The sequence below is a fragment of the Nothobranchius furzeri genome, chromosome 12, assembly GCF_043380555.1.
Source record: "Nothobranchius furzeri strain GRZ-AD chromosome 12, NfurGRZ-RIMD1, whole genome shotgun sequence".
NCBI classification, from domain to species: Eukaryota; Metazoa; Chordata; class Actinopteri; order Cyprinodontiformes; family Nothobranchiidae; genus Nothobranchius; species Nothobranchius furzeri.
Genome location: NC_091752.1, coordinates 69,939,979 through 69,965,127, shown reverse-complemented (window position 1 = coordinate 69,965,127; position 25,149 = coordinate 69,939,979). Strand labels below are relative to the sequence as shown.

The window sequence follows — 25,149 nt, the reverse complement described above, 5'->3', positions numbered from 1 at the left end:
AAACGCTACAATGGGAAAGTCAAAGGAGCTCAGCATGGATATGAAAAAGCGAATTATTAACTTGAACAAGTCAGGAAAGTCACTTGGGGCCATTTCAAAGCAGCTGCAGGTCCCAAGAGCAACAGTGCAAACAATTGTTTGTAAGTATAAGGTGCATGGCACTGTTTCATCACTGCCAAGATCAGGAAGAAAACGCAAGCTATCATCTGCTGCTGAGAGAAATTGGTCAGGAGGGTAAAGAGTGAACCAAGAATCACCAAAAAGCAGATCTGCCAAGAATTAGAAGCTGCTGGAACACAGGTGTCATTGTCCACAGTCAAACGTGTTTTGCATCTCCATGGACTGAAAGGCTGCCGTGCAAGAAGGAAGCCCTTGCTCCAAAAGCGGCACCTTAAGGCTCGACTGAAGTTTGCTGCTGATCACATGGACAAAGATAAGACCTTCTGGAGGAAAGTTCTGTGGTCAGACGAAACAGAAATCGAGCTTTTTGGCCACAATGCCCAGCAATATGTTTGGAGGAGAAAAGGTGAGGCCTTTAACCCCAAGAACACCATGCCTACAGTCAAGCATGGTGGTGGGAATATTATGCTGTGGGGCTGTTTTGCTGCCAATGGAACTGGTGCTTTACAGAGAGTAAATGGGATAATGAAGAAGGAGGATTACCTTCACATTCTTCAACATAACCTAAAATCATCAGCACGAAGGTTGGGTCTTGGGCGCAGTTGGGTGTTCCAACAGGACAATGACCCCAAACACACATCAAAAGTGGTAAAGGAGTGGCTAAATCAGGCTAGAATAAGGGTTTTAGAATGGCCTTCCCAAAGTCCTGACTTAAACCCCATTGAAAACATGTGGACAGTGCTGAAGAAACAAGTCCATGTCAGAAAGCCATCAAATTTAACTGAACTTCACCAATTCTGTCAAGAGGAGTGGTCAAAGATTCAACCAGAAGCTTGCCAGAAGCTTGTGGATGGCTACCAAAAGCGCCTAATTGAAGTGAAAATGGCTAAGGGACATGTAACCAAATATTAGCACTGCTGTATGTATATTTGTGACCCAGCAAATGTGATCACTTTTCTCTGTTAACCCATAATAAAGACATTAAAGAACCAAACTTCATGAATGTTTTTTTTGACAAAGAAGTATCTGTTCCAATCACTCTATAAGAGAAACATCAGAGTTTTAGAAATAACGGGACACTCAGTAGAGCCATTATATTATATTTTTTACAAGTGTATGTGAACGTCTGACCACAACTGTAATTTATAGGCAAAACCGAAACTATTCAAGCTCAAATTCCCCAGCAATTTAGTTTTATTGATGAAGATATCTGTTTTGATTCAACTACTTTGAATTCTTTTGACCCTGTATCCCCAGATATGTTGGATGAAATTGTTGGAAGGATGAAACCAGCCAGCTCTGCACTCGACATCATTCCATCTATTAATAAAAATGTTTGGCCAGCTATTTCAAATATGGTTCATAATGTAATCAACTCTAGTCTGCAGTGTGGGGAAGTTCCAAAGAGTCTGAAAAGAGCTGTAATCAAACCCCTTCTTAATAAACCCGGTCTTGATGTCTCTGTATTATCCAATCATCGACCTATTTCTACGCTGCTATTTCTTTCTAAGGTTCTTGAGAAAGTCGTTTTTAAGTGATCGTCAGACCATTTAGATAATAACAAATTTTAGAAGTTTTTCAATCAGCTTTTAGAACAAAGCATAGTACTGAAACTGTGCTTGTGAGAGTGTTCAATGATATTTACACATATACTGATGTGGGTGACAGTCTTTTTACTACTATTTGATCTGACCGCTGCTTTTGATACTCTTGATCATGTTATACTTCTCAATCGACTGGAGAAGTTTGTTGGTCTCTCTGGTTCAGTGCTGTTCTGGATGAGTTCCTACCTGTCTGACAGGTATGTTACTGTTAAGATTGGTAGCTTCTGCTCAAGTGATGCTCCCCTAAAATATGGGGTCCCACAGGGCTCTGTACTTGGTCCTCTGCTTTTCAATTTATATTTGCTCCCTCTTTGGGCCATCTTTAGGAAATATGAGCTTGACTTTCAACTTTATGCTGATGACTGTCAGGTCTATGCTCCTGTTAAAGCTAAGGATTTAGCTCTGAGTTGTCTTCGTGAGGTTAATGATTGTGGATGGGTTGTAATTTTCTCCAGATTAATGAGTCTAAGACTGAGTTGATTGTGTTTGCACCAAGTGGTGCTCCTGTAGTTACTCAGTCTCATATGATGCAAAGGATGTTGTGTCTAATTTGGGTGTTAAGATTGATTTTCAGCTTAAATTTGTTGTTCAAGTCAATGATGTGGTTCAAGTATGCTTTTTTTCACCTAAAGAATCTTTATAAGTCCTTTTTGATGAGGAACCGTTTTGAAAAGCTTATTCATGCATTTAATGCATTTTGTTTAGACTACTGCAATAGTCTTTACTTGGGTGTTGATCATGGATGTATTGCTAGGCTGCAGCTAGTTCAAAATGCTGCAGCCCGTCTTTAGACTGGCACTGGTCGATTTGATCATATCACTCCAGTTGTTGCCTCTCTGCGTTGGACCCCAATTCAGTTCTGTGTTCAATTTAAGATTTTGGTTCTGGCCGCTGACGTCGTTAGGTCCGTTTTAGGGGGGCTTCAGCCCCCCTAAAATAATCACAAGCCCCCCCTATCATTTTGGTTTATTTTATTTTTTTCAGTTAACTTTTTTTTATTTGTTCACATCTACATGCTGAACACAATCACGACACGTGTAGTTGGTACATGAGTTTTTTAGTCTGAAACAGAAATAATAATTAATGAATATAGAACTACACCGTCGCACACAGGAAGTATCAAGAAAGAACTTCCTCCACTTCCTTAAGCCCGCAGGTTTGTTGACAAGTCAGGGGGCGGGTCGATACAGAAAAACCTATATATCGATGAGCAAACCCTGCTCAGCGCTCATGTAAGTCACTCAACATCACATTAGGGTAAGAAAGCAACAGCAGCACACCGTTAACATTTCAAGGTTATAGTTCAGACGAGAGTGGAAAATGCTACCGCACTGACATGCTAATGCTAACTCCGCTAGCATGTTTACATGCCGCAATCCATAATGAAAAGCTTTGATGTCAAGTAAAATGGTCGGAAAACTCCCCTGAAGTGACATGATTAACCAGCCAGCCAGTTCATTGAGTGACTTAGTGCCACCAACTTGAGAGTACAGTAATGAGTCTGCACAAACAGAACCTGCTCTGCGCTTGTGTGCAGCAGCTGCAGCCCTCTCTATGGGATCAATTCTGTACATGCAAATCTCTCCCTGCTCTCCTCAACAAGTAGCCTCTCCAACAGTCAATCACAGACAGCTCTGTTTTATCCAATCAAAGCATGTCCAGGAAATACTGCTTTACAGAAAAACACCCATTTAACAGCTTATTAAACTGCTTTCTGCTGCTGGTTAGCTACCAGTCACCATCCACTGCCAGCAAGATACTTTGTTGTAATTCATGTGTCATGATGAGGGTGACCATATTTGACTTCCAGAAAAGACACATTGCCTATTCCTAAAACTGTTAAATTGCACTCTTTTCAGTTAAAAATGACTTTTAATTTCAACATATAAAGTGTTTCTTCTCTGTTTGGTTAGGCATAAATGATCCCTTGATGTGTAAAAGGAAGTGAACAGTGGAAATGTCCCAGGAAAAGAGGAGGGTTAATCAACCTAATTAAATATAATTATATAAAGTCCTCTTTATCTGAAAAAAGTGCAATTTTCCTGCCAGTATTTCCTGGACATGATTTGATTGCATAATGGAGAGCTCTCTGATAGGCTGACGGAGAGGCTACATTGCTTTGTAAATTGCAAATTGAGCAACAGCAGGGAGATTTGTGCAGGCAGAGACGGAGTTGAGCATGCAGAGAGAGGGCTGCATACGACTGCAGGGCTGCATACGACGTTGTGCTCTTGCAGATTTATCACTGCATGCTCCAGTTGGTGGCACAAAAATCACTCCACACTAAAAACCTGAATCAGAATCTGGCCGAATGTGTATATTATTGACCGTTTTTCTATATTATATATTTTTTCTATAATATATATATATTATATTATAGGTACTTATATGTATCTATAATAAACAGCCAGTTTTATATATGTCACATATATTTAAAAGCTATATCAAAACATATATTAAAACCTATATGTTTATATGAATTCTTTCCATGTGGGTTGTCAATTGCTTAATATTTCCTATGTTTACCTATGGTAAAGAAAGGAGATGTTGTACCCGTCTAACTTTAACATAAATTTTGGCAGCTCGATGTGATGTTATGGAAAATGCCATCATCATGAGCAACCAAGCATAGGCTATATTAGGCTAACAGTTGTCCATATTCTGTCCCATTTATCCACCAATGGCTGTTTCAATTATTGTGAGTGAAAACTGAATGGTATAGTAGCATTTGTCTTGGCATTAGAAATTGAAAATGTTTTTCAATGTGTTGGCTAGATGGATATACGAAGATTTTTTAAGAGAGTGAGTGAGGAACAGGAGAGAGACCAGGTGGTTGATGCTGAGGAGATCTGCATGGTCAAGGTCGGTGATCTACAGCGAAAACAGGGGCGAGTGCACCGTTATGAGCATTTACCTGAGCACAAAGTTCCCAAGCAAAATTGAACAGTTTTCTATTTAGGAGTGAACAGGTAAGAGACATTGAGAAAAAAATAACTATAATTATCATCTGGCCTGCAACCTTATGTCAAGTTGTATCTGTATAGTTGACTTTCTGTATTATAAGTTCTACTACTTGCTGGATATTTTTATATATACTGTTATTTTGTCTTGTAATAGTTAATTACACAGTCCTTTATTCCATATCATAGCAGTGTTATTCATATATTAAAACTGTCAACTGCACACTCATTTGGCAGAAAAAAAGTTTTACAATTATTCATTTGTTCTTTATTGTCACATTTCAGTAACAGTTATAATTAAACAAGTTGTAATTAAACAAATAAATGACTACAACATTTCCCCCTGTTAAGTGCAGTAGACTGAAATGAATAGCTTTATTTGGAAATATAACATATCTAATTTTTAATGGACTTACATAAAATCTTTCTTCAACATAGACCCCACTAATGAACTGATTAAGTGTTATTTTTATGAAAAGAAGAGAGAAAATGCACAAAAGTAGGAAAGGAAAAGAAAGTGATAAAATAATAGGTTTTGTTAAATGTTCTTCAGATAATGAATTAATTGACAAAGTTTTTGCAGGGTGTGACAAAAAACGTTCGAGGTCAAGCTCCTGGGGCTAAGCCCCCCCTATATCTCAATCCTAGTGACGTCCATGGTTCTGGCCTACAAATGTTTAAATGACCTTGCTCCTAGCTCTTTATCTGGAATTCTAGTGCCATATGTCCCATCTTGTGGATTAAGGTCAGCTGACCTAGTGAGCAGAACTAACTGTCATCACAAGCTGCTGATCTAGCAGCATGATGCTCATTATTATTTTATGGGTTACAGACGAGTGTTGATGCTCTGTGTTTTTATTTCTGCAGCGAGCCTTACAATCTCACCTCACTCCACCCACAGTTTCTTCTCAAAACTCGTATTACATTTACTGTTTCCACGCATTTTAACGAGCTTCCTCCGCACCGTGATTTTGTTGTAGGATACAAACTTTACAGCACTCTCACGGATTAAAGGCTTAGCAGATATGTTTGTTTATATTTTTGCCGCTGCACGCCTTCAGTGTTAGGGAAAGGAAGGGAGGGGCCGACGCAATGCCGCTGCCAGGGTATCTCTAGGCTCCACAGTAGCAGCGACGGATGGCTGGTTTGACCGGCTCTGAGAGGCGTTAATCAGAATTTGCAGATAGCTGTTTTTTTCCTTCTACCAATCGAATAGTGATGTCTAGGCTTAAAAGCAACTCATTAGATTCACAGTTATTTGCAAAAGTAATGCATTACCATAAATAGTAATGTGTTTACCAACATTGGTTATGTATATTACTGATTGCAAAAACACCCCTAGGTATTTTGTCTTCTCTTTTTACTGAATATTTTTATTTTATATATTTCTGCATGGTTCACTGCAGATTCAAGGACGAGAGAGGAGATGGATGAGAAACCTCTGCACTTACATTTCCACAACCATCCAGTGAAAGAAGGAAGTGTCCCAACCAGCAGCTTGGCTGGGCAGATGACAGCAAAAGTTGGTGGAGGAGCAGAAACTAGCAAGAACCTAGATCTGGACCCCAATGAAAAGACATCTGATTCTTCAGAGATTGAAGTTAGTGGAGAAGATGAAGATGATTTGAATCTAGACTCTGAGCGTTCAAACTCTGGGCCTGAAACTGGAAACGGAGACCATGGCTGTAATGAGAACAAGTCTTTGGAGTCAGGTGTTAAGATAGTCAACAAATCATTTAGCTGCCCTGTGTGTGGTATACGGTTCCTCCACAAATGGTCTCTTCAGAAACATGTGAGAGTGACAAGTCATTCAGCAGTAAAGTCTTCAGAGTGTTCGGTTAATACAAAATGTGTGAAAGAGAAGCAGCATGGAGGGTCATGCAGAAAAGTCCAGAAACAACCGAAATCATTTAGTTGTGATGACTGTGGGAAAAGATTTAGCCTTAAGTCCAGTTTAACCGGTCATATGAAAGGCCACACCGGAGAAAAGCCTTTTGCCTGTAAGCTCTGTGGACAACGATTTAGCCGTAAAGGTAATTTAAACGACCACATGAGAGTCCACACAGGTGATAAGCCTTTTGCCTGTGAGCTCTGTGGATACAGATGTAGCCATAAACATAGTTTAAACACACACATGAAAGTCCACACAGGAGAGAAGCCTTTTGCCTGTGAACTCTGTGGATACAGATGTAGCCATACACATAGTTTAAAAACACACATGAGAGTCCACACAGGAGAAAAACCTTTTGCCTGTGAGCTCTGTGGACAAAGATTTAGCCATAAAGATAGTTTAAACACACACATGAAAGTCCACACAGGAGAGAAGCCTTTTGCCTGTGAGCTCTGTGGACAACGATTTAGCCGTAAAGGTCATTTAAACGACCACATGAGAGTCCACACAGGAGATAAGCCTTTTGCCTGTGAGCTCTGTGGATACAGATGTAGCCATAAATATAGTTTAAACACACACAAAAGGCCACACCGGAGAAAAGCCTTTTGCTTGCAAGCTCTCTGGGAATAGATTTAGTGAACAGGGAAATTTAAACACATACATGAGAGTCCACACAGGAGAGAAGCCTTTGGTCTGTGGAAATAGATTTAGTGAAAAGGGAAGTTTAAACAAACACATGAGTGTCCACACAGGACAGAAGCCTTTCGCCTGTGAGCTCTGTGGACAAAGATTAAGCCGAAAGTCACATTTAAACATTCACATGAGAGTCCCCACAGGAGAGAAGCCCTTTCCTTGTGAGCTCTGTGGAACGAGATTTAGCCAAAAGACAACTTTAAACACACACATGAGAGTCCACAAAGGACAGAAGCCCTTCTCCTGTGAGCTCTGTGGAAAAAGATTTAGCCGAAAGTCACATTTAAACAGTCACATGAGCGTCCATACTGGCTTTTCGCCTGTGAGTTCGGTGGAAAAGATTTACCCCAAAAATCATTTTAAACGGTCACAAAAGAGTTCATAAAGGACAGAAGCATTTTGCTTGTGAGCTCTGTGGACGAAGATTTAGCCGAAAGAGAACTTTAAGCAATCATCTAAGCATCTACTAGGGCTGAATGATCTATTGAAGGGGTCTCCAACATTTTTTTGCCCGTGAGCTACTTTTACACAATGAAAGTACAGCAGAGTTACTGCCATATAATTTATTTACATTGATACTTTCCATGTGTGAATGTGCTTATGTTAAAAATGCTATACTTACTATATTAACATGCATTGTATTCAGTTGATTTCTCTGTATTTTTTTATAGCCACTTTTATAAGCGGACGTTTTTGTCCTCTAATGACTCTTTTGTATGAAAATTAAAGTGAAGCCTGAGGGTTGAGGCTCATATGATTTATAGAGGCTCAAAGTTCAGTTTCCAATTGTAAATACATTTCATTCTACTGTCAGTTTAAAGAAATAATACAACTGTTATATGTGTGAAAACACAGTTACAGCTGTCTGTAATTCACATAATATGTTTCTGTGTTTCCTACAGATTTTCAACATATGGTTCTGGTTAAAGAAGAAGCTTCAGAAGAACACAGTGCTCATGTCAACCACCAGCACCTAGATTTTCTCCACAAAAAGGAGGAACAGGAGAAACTCTGGTCTAGTATGGAGGGAGAGCATCTCCATTTGAATAAGGAGACTGATGCTGCCAGGTTTCAATCCTTTAGCCAAAAAACACATTTAAAAAAACACACGAGAGTCCAGACAAAGCAGAAACATTTTGCCTGTGAGCACTGTGGACAAAGGTTTCACCAAAAGACTAATTTAACCACACACATGAGAGTTCACACAGGAGAGAAGCCTTTTGCTTGTGAGCTCTGTGGACAAAGATTTAGCCAAAAGACAACTTTAAACATTCACATGAGAGTCCACACAGGACAGAAGCCTTTCGCATGTGAGCTCTGTGTAAAAAGATTTAGCCAAAAGACAACTTTAAACAGTCACATGAGAGTCCACACAGGACAGAAGCCTTTCGCCTGTGAGCTCTGTGGACAAAGATTTAGCCAAAAGACAAATTTAAACATTCACATGAGAGTCCACACTGGACAGAAGCCTTTCGCCTGTGAGCTCTGTGTAAAAAGATTTAGCCAAAAGACATCTTTAAATAATCACATGAAAGTCCACACAGGACAGAAGTCTTTCGCCTGTGAGCTCTGTGGAAAAAGATTTAGCCATCAGACAACTTTAAATAATCACATGAAAGTCCACACAGGACAGAAGCCTTTTGCCTGTGAGCTCTGTGGAAAAAGATTTAGCCAAAAGAACTCTTTAAACAGTCATATGAGAGTCCACACAGGACAGAAGCCCTTTCCTTGTGAGGTCTGTGGACAAAGATTTAGCGAAAAGACAACTTTAAACAGTCATATGAGAGTCCACACAGGAGAGAAGCATTTTGCCTGTGAGCTCTGTGGACAAAAATTTAGCCAAAAGACAAATTTAAACAGTCACATGAGAGTCCACACAGGACAGAAGCCTTTCGCCTGTGAGCTCTGTGCAAAAAGATTTAGCCAAAAGACAACTTTAAACATTCACATGAGAGTCCACACAGGAGAGAAGCCTGTCGCCTGTGATTTCTGTGGAAAAAGATTTTGCGAAAAGACAGCTTTAAACAAACACATGAGAGTCCACACAGGACAGAAGCCTTTCGCCTGTGAGCTCTGTGTAAAAAGATTTAGCCAAAAGACAACTTTAAACAGTCACATGAGAGTCCACACAGGAATTTTGCCTGTGAGTTCGGTGGAAAAGATTTACCCAAAAAATCAATTTTAAACGGTCACAAGAGTCCTTAAAGGACAGAAGCATTTTGCTTGTGAGCTCTGTGGACGAAGATTTCGCTGAAAGAAAACTTTAAACAGTCATCTAAGCATCTACTAGGGCTGAATGATCTATTGAAGGGGTCTCCAACATTTTTTGGCCTGTGAGCTACTTTTACACAATGAAAGTACAGCAGAGTTGCTGCCATATGATTTATTTACATTGATACTTTCCATGTGTGAATGTGCTTATGTTAAACATGCTATACTTACTATATTAACATGCACTGTACTCACAAGTTGATTTCTCTGTATTTCAGTACATCAGTATATATATATTTTTTAAAAGTGTAAGTAAACTAGTGACATTCTGAAAACCAAATTAAACAAAATATATTCAGTTTTTTTAAACTAATCAGATACTTTCAGATAACGAATAACAAATCTACTTCATGTGAATGATTTTGGCAAATTTTTTTAGAAGGTTAGTAACATAACTTTTTAAGCGCACAGGAACAGCTAACCTGTAAAGCTGATGATATTTTATATAAAATACAAGCTAAATGTGATGAAAACACAAAAGTCTAAATAGTTTGAATTGAAGTAAAAAAATGTAAAATCAGAAATAAGACTTGTTCCTGCTCTCCTGATTTACTGAATAATTTTTATGGGGTTTTTTGGTCATGAAAGTTAAGTTTTGCTGCATTTATTGCTGACAATATGAAGGTTGGAGGTTCATCCTTTTTTCTGCATCTTGTAGGTTTTTTTTCTCCGCAGGTCTGAAGGCTGTGCGTTACACAGAGCAGAGAGACAGAGAGCAAGAGACCACAACCAAAAGAAATGATCACATTACACCAATCTTAAAATATTTACATTGGCTTTCAGTAACTTACAGGATTGATTTCAAAGACCTTTTACTTACTTTTAAATCATTAAATGGCCAACGACCTCTGTATATAGCAGATATGTTTGAAACGTATCACCCTTCAAAATCACTTAGATCAGCAGGTAAATCCCAACTGGAACAACCCAGAGCCCGCACCAAGCACGGAGAGGCTGCCTTTAGCTGCTATGCGGTCCGTCTCTGGAACTGTCTTCCAATAGACATTAAGACCTCTCCCACCATTTCCATTTTTAAATCCAGATTAAGAACTAAACTTTTTCATGATGCCTTCCATTAACCTATCCTTGCATCTGTGCTCTACTAGGTCTTTATCTGTACTGTGTTAAAAATATTCTATATGTATTTTATATGTATACCTATTCTGTGCTGTTTTATTGTGTGTTATTGTGTAATTAAAGTGAATACTTGTAATAAAGAGTAGTTACTGTGTAAAGCAGTATATACTAGGAATGATTAATAAAAATTAAAACTAGAATTGAACCTGAGTTACATAGTAATAACAGTTTAAGAACTCAGAAACAACAATACACTAAGTAGGTAATTACCATGTAAGTGCTAAGTAATTAGACTGTAAAAGAAAGCGCTACCAATAATTGTACTTAATATGCTTTTATGTTTGTGTGCTATGTTCTGTGTCAATATTCTTTGATTTTATTTTACACAACATGATGTGACATTTTAACTATTTCATTTCACTTGTGATTGTTTTAACTATGTGAAGCACATTGGGCTACCGTTTTGTGTATGAAATGGGCTATATAATAAACTTGACTTGAGAGAGAGTTCACAATCATGTTTTGTTACTAAATGAGACACTCAGCTGAAACTGGGGGAAATATATGATGAATCTAAATCACAGGAGATGTCCAGAGTTTTTAAAGCTCGTGTTCATCATGTTGTGGGGGACCACACAGAGGCTACGCTCACACCCAGTTCTTTGGACTGTTTGTATGTAGATGTAGCAGGACTGGTTGGCATCTCAACCAGTTGATCGCCCAGCCTATCACACATATTAATCAAACCAGCCCACCATTAAAACATATTACAGATGATAACAACTCTACTGCTTGTACTATAAGATTAATGCACACTATTAAAGACATTTAACTGCATGTGTGTGCGTGTGTGTTTGCACTGAATGTGTTCGTGCACATGGTTCACACGTGCGACCATCAAGAACAAAGTAGAAATTCACCGAAAGAAAGCAAATTGACTATATATTAATTTGGTACAAGTGTGAACCTAGAGCCCCACGACTGTTATTATTTTAGGTACGGAGAGTGATTACGCTAGATCAAACAATGGGCTGAGACAATGTCTTCCTCCAAACTTGAGTTTATTTACACACAATGCACAAAACAAGTTCTTCTATATAAAAAAAAGGAACAAGACAGTTAAAAACCCCAGCAGGGACTAATGGCACCTTCTGCTGGAGGAGGGAGGCAAAACAACCAGGGCTGTGTAACATGCATTTAGTTAATACACACGGCAATCATCATGCAAACAAGAAAAAGAATAAAAACATGCACTATTATCCATGCAAACTGGTAATACGGCTGAGCTCTCTCACGTATGCGGCCCTCCACAGCTAGTCGTCACAGACCCCCTTTCTAAAAGTGACTCACAATGATAACATTTGGAGTTTCATAAAAGGAAAAATAAGAATAACAAAATATCGTATTTTACGGACTGTGAGCCGCTACTTTTTCCCACGCTTTGAACCATGCGGCTTATAATGAGGTGCGGCTTTAGTCAACCAGAAAGGATGGATGCTAAAAAGTCTAATGAAGGAATGGTTAAAGGAGTGCTACGGAAAGCACCCAGGAGGATTTTTTCACAGTAAAACGGCGCTGCTTGTTTTCCCAGCTTCACTCAGGGATGATGAAAGCAACACGGAGAGCGACACTGACATTGCCACAGAAAAGGTATGAGACGAAGCTCTTCTGAGGCTGTTCAACTTCGAAACTGAAAAAGATGACTTCAGTGGTTTCAGTGTGCAGGAGGACGATGAATACACTAATCAATACCTTTTTATTTCTCTTTGATACTGATCAGTTCAGTTATGTTCCGTTAAACTACGTTTTCAATTCAGTAGATATCTGCGGCTTTTAGTATGGAGTTTATTTTGTGCCTTTATTATTCAATCAAATAAAATGTGTTCAAACAAGTAAAACATGGCATTCAATCAAAAAAAAGTTTTTCAATCAAAATAAATAAATTACTGAAACCTTAATTTTAAAAACTGCAACAATAATAATAATAAATCGAGCAAAGACAAAAAAAGACCTCAAACACTTTTAATTGAAATCATATTATTTTTGTTTAAATTTATTTATTTATTTATTTTGCTTTCAAAGAGACAAAAAAAATTGTAACCGGAAGTTCGTTTGAGTGAAACAGTATTTTAGTTAGAAAAACCGAAAGTTTTGTTTGCAAATCTCCATATTTTGCTTTTAAAACTTCTCTTTTTGTTTGTTTGAATCATATTTTTTTTTTGTTTGCAACGAAATCGTGCATCGTGGGCGGGGCCTTCTACTGCCAATGAAAGACCTTTCTTTATTGGCTGGTAACACGGGAGTGAGCCCCGCCATTTTTTACAGATATTGAACCTCTCAGCTTCAGTCACAGACGCGTCGCCGGCTGGAGGCAGAAGACACGCAGGATAATTGGAACAGTAAATGACATTTACAAGTTTCCTTTTCAACACCTGGCAATTATTTTATGTTTCAGTCGTTCTATGTGACTTTATGAAGTTGCCCAACAATGCTAGTAAATTTGCAAGCTGATAGTTTAGCATGCTGTTACGTTCTGTTTACATCGCCGGCAGTCGGGACTCGCTGGGTTTTTGCCAGTTGCCAGCTTTCCAGGGCGTTCGACTTGATTTTTTCTTCTCCGAACTCTGAGTTCCCACTACAAATAGCGTGCTCCTCTGTCGGTGTTCGCGCACTTTGACGCCTCTTGTTGGACACCATCATAAATTATTAAGTACCACATGCTTGTAACACCCATTGCCCCCGCAATGCGGCTCAAAAATTGAGGCCAACCCGGAAGTACCATAAATTGCAGTTCCACCATCATCCACTAGGAGCCGGTGTCAGAAGCGAGCAAATCCTCATTGACTCCCATGTTAAATATACCAATTTCACAGCAGAAATAAACATGTTTACAACCTGGTACCAAAACATGTTTTTGGTTTAAATGATCTAGTTTACGCTCATGACAACTCTGAGGGGGGTGAATTTTTTTCTCACTCTTCTGTTTAAGTGTATTAAAAGCCTAAAATTCTGTATAATTAATGAGCATCAGACCCACGTGACCACAGAGCTAGCTCCGTGGAAAGGCCTCAGTAGAGCCTCGGTCTGGCCTGGAAACTGCTCCGGGATTTTTAGTCTCTGTGTTTGTGTATTCTTTTTTGTATATTTTTTGTGCAATTGTTGGACAAAATGACTTGCTGTGGCATTAATTGCACTAATAGAGCGTCCAAGGAGTCTCGACTTCATTTTTTTCGGTAAATAAAATTATATTTATGTATTTTAGGTCACTGCCGAGCTGAGCTTAGATTTTGTACTGTTTAACCATGAAATTTAAATGTAATAGGGTAAAACCCAGTGCATTTAACATAATGCTGCACTTTAGAAAATGGGTTGAAATATAACATGTTGGTGGAGCTGGGTTCCAACTATTGGCTTGTGGAGCTCTCGGGAGATCTCTATTTGCCACCCGTTCTCCCGTCCCCGCAGCTCAATTCAATTCAATTCAAGTTTATTTATATAGCGTCAAATCACGACAAGAGTCGTCTCAAGGCACTTCACATAATAAAAATTCCAATTCAGGTCAGTTCATTAAGCCAATCAGAAATAATGTTTCCTATATAAGGAACCCAGCAAATTGCATCAAGTCTGTTAGGTAATTTAATTTAGCATTCTCCACCACTATGTTGGGTATTTTAATTTATACTATTGTTCTTATATTACCTTAAACTTAAATTACCTTAAAGGAAGTCAGAACACACACACAGAGGGATTAGATTCTTAATTTGGTAAATTGTAACACACCTTAAACAGACAACAAACTCTGCAAAATGTGACACTTTGCAAAGGCCATAACATACGTTACAAAGTGAGCTTTGTAACGGGTGAGAAAGAATCAGACCATCAGACACGGCGGCCATTTTCCTCTCACAAAGGAGCCGAAGCTGTGGAGGGGGTTTTATTTGCACATACACACCCAGAAATACCATTAACGTGAAACCCCTGCCTGACCAGTTTGGAATAACATCTTGGTCTTAGAATGCACAGGAAAACTTCAGATACTGGATCAAAATGCCTAAAGCAGAAAGGAGTTTCTGAAAACACCCAAACGTGAACAAATAACTAGGTCAGGGTTTTTCCTAACAACATTTAAGCAGCAAAGGTGAATGAACTCTTCACATAGGGTGTGTCCGAATCCACGGGAAGGATGCTTGTAAGAGCGCATTTTGAGGTCGATGACGTCAAAGCGCAGCGACGAGTACTGTCCGAATTCCAAGAATCCTCATTCTCGCGTCTTCAAACGCGTCCTCGCTCCACCCACATTTCGAGGATGGGTCTGATGGATCCTCACAGGAGCAAGGGTATCCCAGCATGCTTTGCGCGCCGGCCGCTGGACTCGACACTCGCAACAACAGCGGACGGAGCGGGACAGCAGTACAGCTTAAAATGTAAGTTAGTTAAAAAATAGCGGTCAAAAAAAAAATACGTGTTTGGGCACTTTTGGTTTGTTTTTTATATAAGATCTAATACCGCAAATTGTTTTTTTTTCATGTAATTTAAGGCTAAAACATGCCCCACCGAAAACCAGCTTGAATGTTTAATAGGAAAAAAACCACCGTAAACTAGCTTGATCCCAGCAGGCTTTTTAAAAGAAAATAGCGGTAGAAAACTAAGCTGAAAGCGGTTCTGTTTATAGACATTTTTCGTTTGTATAAGTACATTTTAAGCAGAAATCAGCGAGAACGAGCTTGTATGGTGGTCCCGTCATAATTCCCGTGTGTGTGTTTATTTAGCGAATAAAGCTTCTCATCATTTGTTTTAAGGTTAACACCCCACCGTAAACTTGCTTGAAAGTCTAATAGGAAAAAACTCACCGTAAAAGAGCTTGCATCTTATGTAATCATGTAACGAACGCCAAAAGTAACGAAAACTAAGTTTAATGTTTATTTAAGTTAATTTTTAAGAAACCACATTACTGATTTAATGTTTTTAATTTCATTTTAGGCGGAAAAAAACACAGAACACAATTTTCATCTCCCATGTGGATAAATTAAAATATTGTTTATTGCATGTTTTATCAACTATGATTTATAATCTGACTTTGTTCTTCTATTCCTCTCTATTCTCATCCAGAACCAGTACCTTTAAGGAGCATCTGTAGTTTCATTATGCCCACAGTGTTCTCTGTTGTTAAATGACAATAAAGCCTTGTAATTCTAATTCCCTTTGTCTGTAGGACTGCAAGTATCCAGGGTCAGGAGAGGGAGTCAGCGGAAAGCCCACTGCTGAAACCTGGCCCTGGTTTGTCCCCATGGACGAGGTGTTGGGACAGAGGCCTTCCACTATGCCTCCTGTCCTTATTGCTTCCATTCCCGAGGACACTCCAGGGCCAAGTGCAGCAGTGGGTGAGACAGAGGACAGGGAGAGTGGCGTAAGGAAGCCGGACTCCTCATCAGGGAGAAAAAGGAGAAGGGCTGATGAACTCCTTGACCTGATCAGGGAGGACATGAGACAACAGAGGGAAGCGGAGGAGAGGAGAGAAAGAAGGATGGACAGATTTTTAGCATTGATGGAAAGGATGGCAGAGAAATGGGTTTTTTTTCTTTTAGTTTCTTCTGGTTCAGGTTCTATATATGTGTTTGAATGTTTTTGTTATTTGTTTAAATGTAATAAAATTTCTATTAATTGATAACTCTTTTTTGATCATTAACAGTTTTATTATTCAGTTTTTAAAAAGTAACAACATAGTAAATAAATGGTAAGGGAACACTGTAAGGAATAAAAGTAAAGATAAAAGTAAAATATATACAGTAAACTTGGAAAGCAGGGAGTCTTTGGTGGTGTTGCTAAATCTACTAAACATGGATCATCGAGGTGGATGGAGTGCAGGAACCGAGATCCGTGGCTGAACGTTTCTGGTTGGCAAGTGGAACATCAGACAGAGTGGTCTGCAGAGGGAGCTTCTGGATGCCTCATCTCACTGACCACTGCATCGTCCATCAAAAGGGTTTGCTGGGCTGGCTCAATCGACGGCTGTCACATCACTAACATTCAGATATATGCAAAAAAGGAGATCATGAGTATAATACTTGTAACGCTAGCAGATAACAGGACTAAATGATTTTTAAACTTTAAATACAAAGGCCGGTGACGTTTATTGAGCCGTCGCAGCTCCTCAAAGCAGTGGCGGATCTAGGATTTTTCTGAGGGTGGGGCCATCAAGGGGCCACAATATTTATAGAGGGGCCACGTACAGTCCAACATACTTGCATACTATTCCCAGTTTTGTATGGTAGATACAGTTTACCCCAACACCATGTTGAAAAACATCAATGCAATTGTACATCAATTTTTACTGTACATTGACAAAATACAACCACACACAGCATTTGAGAAATTTTAGCATTCAATTTATTTTGCAAAGCCACAAATATCAGGTTAAAATATGTTTGTGTGTGGAAAAAACACCAGAAGAATATCACAGGACCCTCTGCTCTTGACTGGGAAATGTCTGGTGGGAAGTCAATTAAATAAGTCTGAGTCAGTTGCTTATATCTCTCAACCTTTAACATTCATGGCATTCAGAATCTGCAAGTGACTGACTGCAAAATTCAATTAAATTTAAAGAGCCTTTACAAAATGAGAAGCACACCACCAGGTCCTACTGGAACAGAACACTGTTCTGATGTCTGCGCAGGATTCTGTGCATCACACTGGAAGATGTCTGAAAACAGCAAATGAGAAATTATCTAACATAAGCCAAATACATACACAAGCATTTATTACTTTCAAAGATCAATGTTTACCATTTGATCCTGCAGGATTAGCATTGATTGGTGACTCTGGTGGCCCAGCAGGATGGAAGGTTGAGTCATTAACTTCACTCTGGTTGTCTGAATTGGAGAGAGTCTTGTCCCAGTTTGCAGCTAAAATACACATATATGTCAAACTCCAGCTAAATCCAGCCAAAACTTTGTTTTCTATGAGACCACATTTTTATTTATTTGAAATTGAAGACTTGAAAGATTGGACTATAAAGATGAGATGTGGTAGATGTAGACAAAGAAACCAATACAATTTAAATCCATTATGTTAATGTTATAGTAAATCACATCACCATGAAGCGGAAGAATTCAGTAAACATATGTGCCATTAGTACAAGATAACATCATTTAACAAATTTGAGATAATGGTGATTTTTTTTATTTTTACCTAGAATAATGGCAGGAAAAGTTGGACTAACAAAGGAATATCCAAAACACAAAATCTCTTTGGAAAACTTAACCTTGACCTTACTTAATCAATCAATTAGAAAATTCAGTGTTTCAAACAAGGACTTTTCCCACACATTTTACAATACATCAAAATGTCACAATTTAGGGAAACCTTGAAGGAATTGTGGGAAAGGAAACTTAACTGCAACATTACTGATGATGAATGGAAAGATGCTTTGAGAAACGTAAAATCATTTACTAAAGGGAAGCAACTTTGCCACTAATGATTTGTCACGATTAACAACTTCTATCAATTTAAACAATAATCCTTTATTTTTGGTGCTTGGAATAACTGACCCAATTATTACTGATAAATATAAAAAGCTCAATGCAAATTTTCTGTGCAAGAAAATGACTCCACATTAACTGGATCAGCTCCAAGATAAAATGGGAAAAGGTTATCCTCAATTATAAGCAGAACACACTGGGCAGCATTAGGTTGTTTATAAGTGGTCAGTCCGTCCTGCTGGATAATGTGGTGCAATCATGATCTTTTTACAAAAAAGATTATGCGATGGCGGTGAAAAGGGAGCTTGGGGGCGGTCTCTGCGCTGCCACGGACTTCAGTTTATCTTGGACATAACTTGCTTTTTATTGCGATCAAAGCCACACTCATTAAGCTTTTTTAACAAGCCGCTCCAGAAGGTGTCTGTCCCCGTGCAGTCTCTGGTGATCTGAGCTTCAACTCTTACGGAGAGGCTCCCCGGCCATCATCTCAGCTGATTCTGTTTAGAAAAGCCAAACTTACGGCCCATGTTTACTTTCATTTTCAATATAGTTGCCGGCCGGAGCTCGGCAGTAACTGCCCACGTGATCATGATACCCCCTTCTGTTGCGCCAAGTTGTAATATGCATTCACAAGTCCGGCGTTGCGGTGATATTAGTATCAACCGTGGCAGCACGAATGCCACAAAATTCCCGCAACACCATGCCGCCACGGCGCGTTTATATTACACGTACGCTGATTTCCCAGCATGGTATGTCCTACAAGAGGCTGTCTCTCGTGTTTATCTGACATGACTGTTGCACAATAAAGATTATATTCTTTCTGACCTGATAAAGGGGGAATGGAGGTCCCTTGCCCTGTTCCAGCCTCTGGTCTACTGCCTCCTGCTGCTCTCTCTCTGATTTCTCCATGCTCGTTCTCACCAGCTGACACACTCACTCTCTTGGGAAAAAACTGCAGAATTCCCGCCTGTATCTGACCCTTTCTTTTCATGTTCTCTATCAGACAGTGCCAACTATTAACACACGAAATGCAGATTACAAAAGAAGTACATGGATTAGCAAGGGCTAACGTTTTTTCACAAGCCCTTTTTAACATTACCTTTAACTAATGTCGGCATTGCTTTCCATTGGACTTATTGTCAGACTTGACTTACATGGCAACTGTGAGTAAACAGTGATTCGTGACTTACCAACAAACTCATAACGTGGACTCTCATCAGATCCGATGTCGGTTGAAAAGTTCTCCCTTCTTGGAATCTTTCAAATCTTCTTCTATTGGATTTCACACACTATTTTGCTCCTTAGCGCCACACGGCCACTAGTGTTTGGACTCGGAATTGCATCCACCTATAATCTCATCACCGCACAAAGGACAGATGAGTGACAGGACAGGGGCACTACAGGGGCCAATCATATTTCAGCAGGGGCCAGTGCCCCTGTGGCCCCGCCCCTAGAACCGCCAATGCACTCTGAACCGTTCTTCCGGGAGTAAGGAAAGAGAACGATAATCTGCGCATGTGCACGAGGACTGACCAATCATAAACCGTTTTCGGCCGGTCTGATTCGCTGAAGACAGTACAGCTGCAGAGCTGGAGACCGCCGATTTACGTCTGCTGCTTTCATATTGCTGCAGGCTCACGCTTCTACTAGAGACGGCGCGGGCGTCAACCTGCCATCTCTGGTTCTGCATCCGTCAGACACTTTGGTTTTTCCTGCATTTGGCAAATACAGTCATCGGGAGTTTCAACTACCGTCCCATTTACACACGCAGCTCTGTGGCTCATCTGAATTTCCTTCAGTGACACAGGGATGGTTATACTTTGAGACACCCACTCCCTTTTGCTCGGTGCGCCGTTATTATCACGATGGAGAGAATACACAACAGAGAAGTTGAGAAACTATGAGGTGTAAAAAAACAGCTTTTTAGGAAAATGTCTGTGAGAATGAGGAGAGCAGGAGGTCTGAGTTATATCCTACAACAGAACTGTTTGGATCACCACACCATATCTGTCTTAATGCTATTGGTAGTTTTGGAATTTATTGTACATATCAAAGCAATTTGGGCCATTTTAATCATACTAATTAATAATTTTAACATATAACATAGTTTTTATTTTCTTCCCTTTTAGTCCTGGTAAAAGGGACTCCATCCTAGTATGGAGAAAACGAACGCTAATGTGACGTGATGACGTCATCAATATGTAAATTAGCGCGTGACGTCATCTGGCGACATCTAGTGACTTTTGGGGGGAACTTCAGCTACTTTCAGTCAAAAACAGTTGGCAACACTGGTTTCAACCATACTCGGCGGGTTTCAATTGAGGAAAGGTAAGGATAAGGATGATAGATAAAGAAAGAAAGATAAGGATGAAATTAACTAATTGTTGCAACCTTTCTTAGTTCTTAAATGTAGGCACTGTAGCGTTTAAAGCTTTACCAGAGAATTACTGCAAAGGCACCGTGTTTCATAGCTAATTGTATCAATATTAACACGCAGTCTTAAAACGAATGCAGGGAGATCACAAGCTAGCTAACACAAAAGATACATAAATAAAGCTATCAGCAATTGTAGCTTAGCTTTAACTTAGCTATTTGATTTTTCTGGTCTCCCTGTTTGTTAAAACAGTTAAAGTAATAATATTAACTTTATATATAATTTAGACATGATGTAAAGACCACGATTTCTAATACTGACTTAACTGAAACGTTATTAATACCCTTTTTTAATTAAAAAGCGTAGATGCTAAAGTTAGCTTCCGATTCGGGAAATGGCTAAAGGGCTAATACACCCAATTTTTCTCTACTCTGACCATTTTTATTCTGCTCTAGCTCAAAACCTACAACACATACACTCTTCAAACCTGTTTTAGATTATTCTGGGCTCGTAGGAATGCATAAAACATAGTTTGTGATTTGTGAAACCTTCCTCTGATTTGTGAAACTTCAAAAAGACAGATTTATGAATTTATTTTTCAGCATCTGGCCCACACTGGAACTGGTCCTGTGCACCCAGAAATAAAATGTATTTTCTGGACAAGCTTAGCTTTCAATATCTCTAAATATTTTTCAGTTATTTTGTGTGGTGTGCTGGGTCATTCTACTGTGGTTGCACAAATCAGGTGTCCTGCAACAGGTACAATAACTTTGAAATAGTAGCCGCTTCTCTAATTAATGCCGCCCTCCTTCTGATTCTGTTTCAGAATAATCCTAACCTTATAAAAAATAGATATTTTTGTCGACTGACTGCTTTGATCGGGTTTGGTTTAATTAATATTACCGGATTTAAGCACATGTAGCTGCAAATCATTCAGGAGTTGGAGGCCTTAAATATAGATCTAAAATGAATATCGGACTTCTTCAAGTGACACTGACAAAACTCCTTACATGTGCTTGTATTCTTCATTTGCTAATAAGATGTATTTTTATCTAAATTCCAGGACAATCGAGGCTTTGAAAAATGGAACCCAGGCAGTGATTTCAGATGGTGAAATCAAGGTAATGTTTAATTATAATAAATTAAGACTCTAAAATTGGACATAGGATAATGCAATCCCTTGTTTTCTGTGGTAATGTTGCTTATTTTTAACTCTTGTCTCTACTCAGACTGTGTATAAGGATCTCTGCAGCGGTAGAGTGAAGTCTGGCCTCATGTATCTGGCACAATCCAGGTGTCTCGCTTAAATTAAAGCAAAGACTAAAGCCACTGATGTTCCACTTTGCTGATGCACAGGTAAATGTATACTGACTTACAATAAGCTGCATCACATTTATTTATGTGGATGCGTGGTCAGTGGGCCACCTGGGTCCGTTGTCTAATGCTGAGAGGAACGTTTTGTTCATTTTTATGTTAACGTGTTTTATAGGTTGACGAGCTGACAGAGCGGATTTGTTCATGCTCAGGAATAGATAAACTAATAAAGAAGAGAGTGTTCCAGTTTCTGGACTTGGTGTTTGATGTCCTTGTTCCAGAGGTACAACGCAGTCTTCAGCAGTGATTGGTATAAAAGTTACTTTTCGAAAACATTTGACAGTGTATGAAGTAATCCTTAACAGAGTTTGGTGGCTTGAGAATCTCGTCTCTGCTTTTTGCGGATGATGTGGCTCTGACCTTCAGCTCTTGCTGGATAGGTTCGCGGCCGAGTGTGAAGCAGCTGGGATGAGGGTCAGCACCTCCAAATCCATGGTTCTCGACCGGAAAAGGGTGGCTTGCCAACTCCGGGTCGGGGGAGAGGTCCTACCTCAAGTGGAGAAGTTTAAGTATCTCAGGGTCTTGTTCACGAGTGAGGGTAGGAGGGATCAGGAGATCGACAGGTGGATTGGTTCGGCGTCTGCAGTGATGCGGACGCCGATCTGTCGTGGTGAAGAGGGAGCTGAGCCAGAAAGCCAGGCTCTCGATTTACCGGTCGATCTACGTCCCAATCCTCATCTATGGTCATGAGCTTTGGGTAATGACCGAAAGAACGAGATCGCGGATACAAGCGGCTAAAATGAGTTTCCTCCGTAGGGTGGCCGGGCTCAGCCTTAGAGATAGGGTGAGGAGCTCGGACATCCGGGAGGGACTCGGAGTAGAACCGCTGCTTCTCTGGATCGAAAGGAGCTAGTTGAGGTGGTTTGGGCATCTGGTCAGGATGCCTCCTGGACGCCTCCCCGGGGAGATGTTTCGGGCAGGTTCTGCCGGCAGGAGGCCCCCGGGTCGACCCAGGACACGTTGGAGAGGTTACATCTCCAATCTGGTCCGGGAATGCCTTGGGGTCCTGCCGGAGGAGCTGGTGGACAAGGCCGGGGAGAGGACGGTCTGGAGCTCCCTAGTTGGGATGCTGCCCCCGCGACCCGGACCCGGATAAGCAGAGGAAGACGACAACGATGAAGTAATCCTGCATGTTTTTCAGGTAACAATAAAAGTGTTGGAAAAATGGGAGGGGATGAATCGATATGCAGTTGAGAAAGCCATGCTTCAGCAAATTCATTTGTACCCAAAATAAAATGGTTGTGAAATTAAGTGTTTCTTTGGTTTTATTGTCTTTCACTCAAAATAAATACCAACTAGCTAAATAGTTATCAGCTGTAGTAGTTAAATTCTGTTGCAATGAGCTGCTATGATACACAATAGGACAGTGTTATGGATATTTAATAACTAATTTTTGTTGCTGGTGAGAGAGGAGTGTTGCTGAAATGTTTTTCACTGCTTCTGGGAGTCCTGTACTTTAGCAATTGGTGTAGGTCAAAAGTTCATCTTGGGCTTAACAATAAAACTGAATATTTAGCAAGTACTATTTTGTTTGCACATTTTGAAAAGTCTTAGTTTAACGTGTTCTCATTTTTTCCATATGTTTTTTTAATTCACTTTACAGCCTTTTATTGTGTGTGTGTATATATACATATGTGTGTGTGTATATATACATATATATATATATATATATATATATATGTGTGTGTGTGTATGTATGTATGTATGTATGTGCTATTGTCATAAAAATTCCCTGTCTGAAGAACAAAGGGATTTAATATTCAATTTTCATGCAACGCAGGTTACAACGTTACTTAAGTTTGCCAGTCCAGATCTGAAGAGAAAAAAAAATCCGAAATAAAAAGCTTTTTACGGTAAGTTTTGTTTTTTAAAAAGCTACTTCCAGTGAAAGTAATGACTTCTGGTTAAGGTAATGACCCACCGTGTAATTTTTCTCTTAAATATGTACAAATCGAAGAGAAAAACGACACGGTATGGTTTTGACAAATTCAAACTACTTTTGTGCTTTGTCAATAAAGCGTATTCAAGAAAAAAAACTACTTCCGGCAAAGGCAATGACTTCCGGCGAAGGTAATGACACTTGTTTCCGGATACGTCATTTCCTGTCACGGCAAAGACGCCAGCTGATGTCTGCAGCCAGATGCTCTTGCTAATGTCGAGCTACCGTTTTGGAAAAATCTTTATTCAAACTGTTCATGAAACAATATATAAATCTAGGTAAACTATCGTAATTTCTATATTTCTGATTCATTAATAGTTACAGTTTATTACAATATTTTTGTACGTCGTTGTACTAAACATGACACAGTCAACAATCATTTAAAACTATAATTTTCAATAATCTTCATCAAAGAATGACTGATTCTTCACACTTTTCACATCACTTTAATTTTTTTAAATTAGTGTGGTATTTTTTAAACGCCAATGTCATTCGAAATCTCGTGAGGATGATTTTTACAAATGGCCTAGTTTTATACTATTTGTAGGAAACTGTAACCATTTGAGTTTGATGAGACTATTCATGGTATTTAAAACTGATATTTAAACCTAATTCCTCCAAAGATGTAACAACAGCTCTCCTAAGTGTCACCTGTGTCTCAAAATGAAATGAGTTGTCCTGATTTAATTTTTTTATATTTTATCATGTAACCTAATGAAAAAATTGGGTAAATGTGTGGAGAAAACTTTCCATTTTAGCAAAAAGAATAACTTCCAAAAGGATGGCTCTGTTGAACAGCTGCTGAGACTGACTTTTATGGATTTTAGTTTCATATCAATATAATTTCTAAAAACATGTGAAACTCCAAAAATTAGAATGTTGCACATTAATTTATTCTAGTAAAAGCAAAACCAATTGCAAAGTACTTATGTCTGACAATTTTCTATTTAAAAGCAGTGTTGGATGTTTTTAATGTAATATTCTAATTGTCTGAATTTTTGAATGCAGGATTTTCATCATCTGTAAGCCATAATTATTACAATTATAACAAATAAAAGCTGAAATATCTGGCTTTGTATGGAATGAGTCTTATTACTGAAATAAATCTACTTTTTCACTATATTCTCATGTTTTGAGTTTTACTTGTAATTTGATTTTTTATTAAGTTCATTTGACTCATTTTTATATAAACTGCAACCAATTTTTCAAGAAACTTTATTCTCAAACAGAGGAACAACAGGATATTGTTTAAAAAAAATCAAAACAGCAGCAGTTCTTTTCAACAATACAAAAAAACACATTTGAGTGCACTTGAGTCTGCAGAAATATGAGAACACAATTAGAATATTTTAGTTATTTTTGGACAAA

At 39.1% G+C, this 25,149-nt stretch overlaps 1 protein-coding gene and 1 long non-coding RNA gene across 4 annotated transcripts in view; one reads left to right on the top strand and one right to left on the bottom strand.

Moving 5' to 3' along the window:
* The window catches only part of LOC129157293 (gastrula zinc finger protein XlCGF57.1-like), a 106,478-nt gene extending 95,355 nt beyond the window's left edge, over nt 1-11,123 (top strand). For 2 of the 3 annotated variants that reach the window (XM_070542948.1, XM_070542949.1), the window contains one exon: nt 8,171-11,123. In XM_070542948.1, the coding sequence (XP_070399049.1) occupies nt 8,171-9,453 (1,283 nt within the window). In that variant the 3' untranslated portion in view covers nt 9,454-11,123. Of the gene's footprint in view, nt 1-6,090; nt 6,285-8,170 lie in introns of all 3 variants that reach the window. The other variant, XM_070542950.1, reaches the window with a different exon arrangement.
* A 13,303-nt stretch (nt 11,124-24,426) lies between these two features.
* LOC139062219 (uncharacterized) overlaps nt 24,427-25,149 on the bottom strand; it is a 3,079-nt gene continuing 2,356 nt past the window's right edge. The window contains exon 3 of the long non-coding RNA XR_011515818.1: nt 24,427-25,098. This is a non-coding gene — a long non-coding RNA (uncharacterized lncRNA). The remainder of the gene's footprint in view (nt 25,099-25,149) is intronic.